This window comes from Adiantum capillus-veneris, chromosome 27 (assembly GCF_014529385.1).
Source record: "Adiantum capillus-veneris isolate H3 chromosome 27, ASM1452938v2, whole genome shotgun sequence".
In the NCBI taxonomy this organism is placed as follows: Eukaryota; Viridiplantae; Streptophyta; class Polypodiopsida; order Polypodiales; family Pteridaceae; genus Adiantum; species Adiantum capillus-veneris.
In genome coordinates, this window is record NC_140957.1 from 61,126,732 (window position 1) to 61,132,731 (window position 6,000).

The 6,000-nt window shown below is 43.8% G+C and overlaps 1 protein-coding gene across 3 annotated transcripts in view; it reads right to left on the reverse strand.

Moving 5' to 3' along the window:
* LOC147422070 (DNA-directed RNA polymerase 1B, mitochondrial-like) overlaps positions 1 to 6,000 on the reverse strand; it is a 55,241-nt gene that overhangs the window by 47,736 nt on the left and 1,505 nt on the right. For 2 of the 3 annotated variants that reach the window (XM_086502573.1, XM_086502572.1), the window contains exons 1-3: positions 5,902 to 6,000; positions 4,682 to 4,873; positions 4,452 to 4,591 (exon numbers count right to left, since the gene is read on the reverse strand). The exon at positions 5,902 to 6,000 is cut by the window's right edge. In XM_086502573.1, the coding sequence (XP_086358699.1) occupies positions 4,452 to 4,591; positions 4,682 to 4,873; positions 5,902 to 6,000 (431 nt within the window). Of the gene's footprint in view, positions 1 to 4,451; positions 4,592 to 4,681; positions 4,874 to 5,897 lie in introns of all 3 variants that reach the window. The other variant, XM_086502574.1, reaches the window with a different exon arrangement.

Genomic DNA, 6,000 nt, shown 5'->3' on the forward strand with positions numbered 1-6,000 from the left:
GCTCATTCTCTGGCATGCTTCCTGGCGAAGGTGCAAAGTCTGGAGTACCGGTTTGTATTGTGTTGATGCAATATAAACAAATAACGAAAGGGGCGCCAAGGTTTGGGGCCAATACTCTCTGTGGAATTCCACCACTCCGTGTCGCCTGTCGTCTCTCTCTCTCTCAGTTCTATTTTTATGTAAGTTTTAAAAGTCTGTTCAGTCTGTTCTTTCTATTGGCACGTGGTGCCCGTCTTGTGACAGCTCTTACATTTTGAGAAGGCATGCCTGAGAAACAAAAAGGAAAGGAGCGGCTTTTTCCAGAGCTTCGCATGAGATACTATGGACCTTTCCGGATAAAAGAAACAGTAAATGATGTCTCCTTTAGACTGAAGCTGAACGATACTTGGAGAATTAACAATGCTTTTCATGTGAGTCTCTTGAAGCCATTTAAAGGCAATGTGCCCGATGATGGGAAGCCAGATGAGCAACCCGAAGTGGAGGAAAGCGAGGAGATACTCGTTCCAGAACAGATATTGGCACATAAAGATAGAAAGATAAAAGGTAAAGCGATAAGGCGGTTCTTGCTTAAATTCAAGAACTATTCCACATGGGATGCGAAGTGGATGGAGGAGGAGGACCTGGCAGATACTCCTCAGATTGTGAACCTTTACCTTGAAGCATTCGATGTAGCATAGTCTACTCTGATAGAACCCCGATTTCAGCATGGGCGAAATTTGGTGCAGCGAGCTTGCACAAGAGGGGAGACATTCCGCTCCTTTGTCAAGAGATTGCCCCGAATTTTTCTAATAGAGTCACTGATGTCCCTATTGGGTTTCAGGGATACTCGGAGCTGACAGTATTCTGCTGTAATGACTTTAAGATTCGAAATTCCCGAAAATTATACTGATTGATTTGTACTTGACTTGTTTAAGTGCAGGAACTGATAGACGAAATGACTGCAGCATTTCGGTCTCATAACTCTCTATAGACATGATTGCAATATTGATTAGTTAATCGGGCATCTGTGAGGTCCCTACTGGATCTAGATGCGATTGCTAAATACATTGCCAATTAATCATGGTCTGAGATTTGGAATGATATTTGAATGTGATTTGTCATGTGATGTCTTGTGATGTGATTGTCGATTGGTACATGTGCCAGATGTGTTGTTCCTAGTGCGTCGATACTAACAGTCAGTGTCTGCTAAGACAGTTTATGGCTTATGTCTGTTTTGCAGGCGTAATCGAGGGCGATTACAATGCTTTCAAGAGGGGAGTCTGTCACAAATTGGTGACGTGGCACTGCCCTAGATACACACTCTAACGTGGACTTGCAATATGCGCTGACATGCTGACGTGGCATTCCGTACGGACTTCCGGAATTTGAACGCCTTGACATGGTGGCGTGGCACAATGTACGGAAATCTCGCTTTTTGCGAAGCTGATGACGTGGCAAAGCGTACGGAATTGCAGATTTACGATGACTGAAAAATTGGCAACTTTTGGGATTAAGTTGCTTTATTTTTTAAGGCTTTTCACTTACTGCTTTTGTGGCTTTGCTTTTGGGCATCCCTTGTAACTTATAAATAAGTGGGCAGGGCCCTCACTTCTTAGAGCATCTGGACGCAGAGTCTGAGAGTGAGCACCCTCCCACTCTCTTGTACTTTGAACACCGATTAATATAAAAAGAAATGTTGAAAGGGACACCAGTCTTTCGGGCCAATACCTCTTGGCACGAAACTACGTCGGGCCGTGTCGATTCGTGTTAATTGTAAACTGTTTGGAAGTGAATCTCTGCTGTGTCGCAGTAGAATCTTGACTTGGAGTGTCCAAGTTTGTTACACGCAGCGTTTCAGTACGCGGGGCTCACACCATCGACGCCTAGGGGGGTCCTGTTAGTTGCTGCCGGCGTTTCAAAAACGTGCAAGAGCAGAGGGGCAAACCAAGTGAGGCTTTGCCAACAAAACACTAGCAAACGCTAAGGTTCAGAATAGCGTTTTGGAACATTAGGGACAACAAGGGATGCCGGTGACGAAATCCTCTCTAACTCTACAATGCAGCTCTACCTTCTCCAAGATTCTTCAAGCACGACACAGCTCTGATACCATGTCAAAGTCGACGATGCGGAAGCATAGAGACCAAGGAGAGTGAGCACCACAGAGAGAGAGAGAGAGAGAGAGAGAGAGAGTCTCCTGAACCAATCAACCTTGGCAATGAATAATTGAATATGTGCATACAATGGAGGCAAGAGGCTGCTTATATAGCAACCTCAATAAATTGCCCTACCCAAACTTTGACGAGTAAGTAAAATAAATACCTAAAAGCCAAAATAAATAATGGGATCACATTGGGCAGTTCACTTGAGATGCCAAAACTCTAAGAAGGGCTCCCTGAGCCTAACCCTAGACAACCTGTAGATCCCAGTCGAGGGGCCTAAACCCTAGCAAAAGCAGAAGAAGAAATCTTTACCAACTTATAGATCCTCGTCGAGTGGCCTAAGGATTAAAGTTTGGTTAGGATTAATAATCCTAACCCCAAGCAAAATTATGGGACCTCATTAAGCGGGGCCTAGAGTAAAGCATCCACACACACACAAATGACTAACGTAAAAAGATGATGACGAGGCTGCTATACGAACAACCCATAAATCGCGTTAATGGGTTGATGACGTGGCAACTGTGTGGACGTGGCAAGCTGTATGGGTTTCCAGATGTTGCGTTGGTAGCTTTTAAACCAGATGCTTTTTAGGATCTGATGCTTTTCACGTAAACAACTTTGCATGGCCAAGGGGCCTTTAAATATGTGCCAACTTCCAAGGGCTCACTCTCTGGCATGCTTCCGCATGGAAATGCAGAGCAGTGGTGCTTGCATTGTACTGAGTTGAAGCAATATAAAGAAATACCAAAAGAGACGCCATCGTTTGGGGCCAGTGCTCTCTTGGGGTAGAACTCCGCCACTCCGTGTCGTGTCTCATGTGCCGTGTATCTAGTTGTTTTGAAGCGTCCAAAGTCTGTTCTTTCCCATTCGCACGTGGCGTCCTCCTATTCCAACCGTTAGCATTGCGAAAGATCTAAAGAAAACATGCCTTTACAGTTTTGCGTAAAATCAACCATCAACGAGACAAAGGAGAGAGAGAAGAGAAAGAGAGCAAGGCTTAGACCTTATCACTTGACTGATGCAACTCTATACCTTGACTCTAATTGCATTAAGCAACCAGGTGATAGGCGACTAATACTAGATAGCATGCGGGATTATGAGGGTACAACAGGGGAGGGTTATCGTGGAAAGAATTGCAAGGGTAAAATTGTTGCGCGAATAACAAGGGTGAGAGAGCAAAGACAGGAATTTCTTATTTATTTTGGGCCAGCAAGGGTGAGAGCAGGAACGGGGGGGGGGGGGGGGGGGGGGGGGGGGGGGGGGGGGGCAGCTAGCTAGACGTGATGGCCCAAGGCTGAGCCGACCTGGTTGGCTAAAGAAATTGCGGCGACGGAAGAGTCTTTGACAACGATGGGAATGTGGGAAGAAGGTGCCAAGAGGGGCTGTGGCAGCAACAAGAACAACACACAATTGCAACAACGGATGGTTGCAACTCTACCCTCGCCCTCTTGTCATGGTCATTTCTCCACATTTTTTCCCCGTAACAAAGAGGAGAACTCTCGGAACCTTCGAGCATGACCTGAATAGGACCCTCTGCTCTTTCATATCTCACTACCTGACCAGCAGCCTCTTTTGCGGCTTGTGCAATCTTCGGATCAGCCTTCAAATCTTTGTGACTTGCATTTCCATCAGCCAGAGAATCAGGAGTGGTTGGCTTCATTTTTAGCCTAGAGAGGGAGGGCGCCCATTGGTTTTGCATTGCCAGGAGGGGGCGTGTTGCCATGACAGCCTTGACAATCCTTGCTATACTTGCCATGTGTACCCAGGGGAAGGCACATACAATCTGACTATGTATACCATATTGTATTCTTAGAAGATGTAACCCATGATGTCTGTATGCCTATATAAAAGCCCCCTGATACAATCATCACTTTCTCCCTAACCATGAATGGCTCTTTAATCTATCCTCCCTACATCAAGATTCTCAAAAATAGGTGGATCCTTGATATCCAACCCCTACCATCAAAATTCAACATTATCAATACAGTGCACAATACCTTGTAGGCTAATGAGGCACAATTTCTTTACAGACTATAACTGTTGAAGGTGAAAGCAGTCAGTAACTCATGCTACGAGTCATAAATATGTCAGCAAACAGAAATGCCAGTAAACGAAGGAGGCATTAAATCAAGCCAAAGGTAAGCAATTCAATATACTTTTGTATGTCTTGTGTGTTGGAAGAAAGCACATTCAAATCCTCTGATCACTTTTGCAAGCCCTTTAGCTGGTCAAAGTATTAATAGCTGAAATCCTGTATCCTAAAAAGATTTTGATCATCTTTAAAAAACAGAAGAAGACCGAACATTAGTTCACCTCTTCTTTTTGGCGGTTATTGTCCTTTTTTCATGCTTTAAAGCTGGCCGAATTTCTGGAAGATCCTCTGTTGGAGATTGGCTAACTGGGGGATGTATGAAAGCAACATTCATCAAGATGTCTATCAATCTTGATCCAACCTGTTACGAGAGAGATAGACCAAGGGATAAGACCGTTTTAGAAGCAATTACGAACATAAAGAGCATACAAACAAACAAACACATCAATACCTTGACCTGCAGAGGACTCCCCCAAGGCTTGAATTCCTTTGCCCTCCTCACTGTTTTGTCTAGGCGGTGAACATTCTGTTCCTTCATCAGCTTCTCAACATTCATCTGTAAAGCAACATCAGCTGGACTCGGAGCAACCTCTCCTTGCTTCCGCTTCTTCCCCTTCTTACTCATTATTCGGAATATTTCAGTCTATCAATCAAACATATGGCAGAAATAAGCTTAGTGTTCACAGGAATTCAAAAGCTTACACATACAGCGCAAGCAAAAAATCATCCTAACAAAAGTGACCATGGAAACATTAAAAAATAAATAGCAAAACCTGCGAAAAAATATGTGAAGTCCCTCATTTGCTGCGCAAATAAGAGTAAAATAGAGTCCTTAACAGCAAAATTGAAATAAAGTTAAAAGTAATTGACCTCTCCTAGCATGCTGCTACTTGCCCCGAGATGACTTCAAAGGCACTTCAACAATAAAGCTCTCTTTATCATGTCATTGCTAATCCGGCCAAGCACACCCTCTCTCTCCTAAGACCCACTACATGAACAGTTGATAAGATCCTATATTCCAGATACCATCAATACTTATAATTAGGCAACTCCACCTAACCCACCAATCAGCACCGACTGTTCACAAGGTATCACTTCACCAGTTTGTGACAATTGCAGTGGGTGAAGAATGTTGTCAAACACTAGTAAAATTTGACTTCATTTTAAGTTTAACATGCAAAAGGAATGTAGAATGCACAACAGATAGATGCTTTCGCGATGTCAACACCCTTGAGTAGGCAATACTACGATGAAGTGTACTGACTCTTGTTTGCCTCATTTCGACTCACAAAAGTTATTCCAATGGACCTGTAGAATAAAACTGTCGTTTTAGAATTAATTAGATCACTAATACCTACTCATGGCCTTAGTGCGCAAACATGCAAAAAAAAGGGTCGGGATTCAGTCTCATAGTCTACCAATGGATGATATCATCTACTTCTGCACTGGAACAAGATTCAAAGTAGAATTAAAAACCAAGCTACAGTGGCTTATATATTGGGTGTGAACGCGCATGGCTGTGTGCAGAGATGAGGTGAGGCACAGCCCCTTGAATCTGGTCAATAATTGAGCACTCTTGCAGCACATCCTTGATCACTCGGTTGTTTCAATGCTAAGAACTTAATATCTTCCATCAAAATTGAGATAGAGCCAGGTCAAGTGCTTACCCACCTCCTGCTCGACAGCCTCTCCAACTGCAGTAGCAGCATTCAATAAGCGAACATAACCCTGTTCTTGCTCCTTCATTAGCACGGCCATTAATTTATGCAT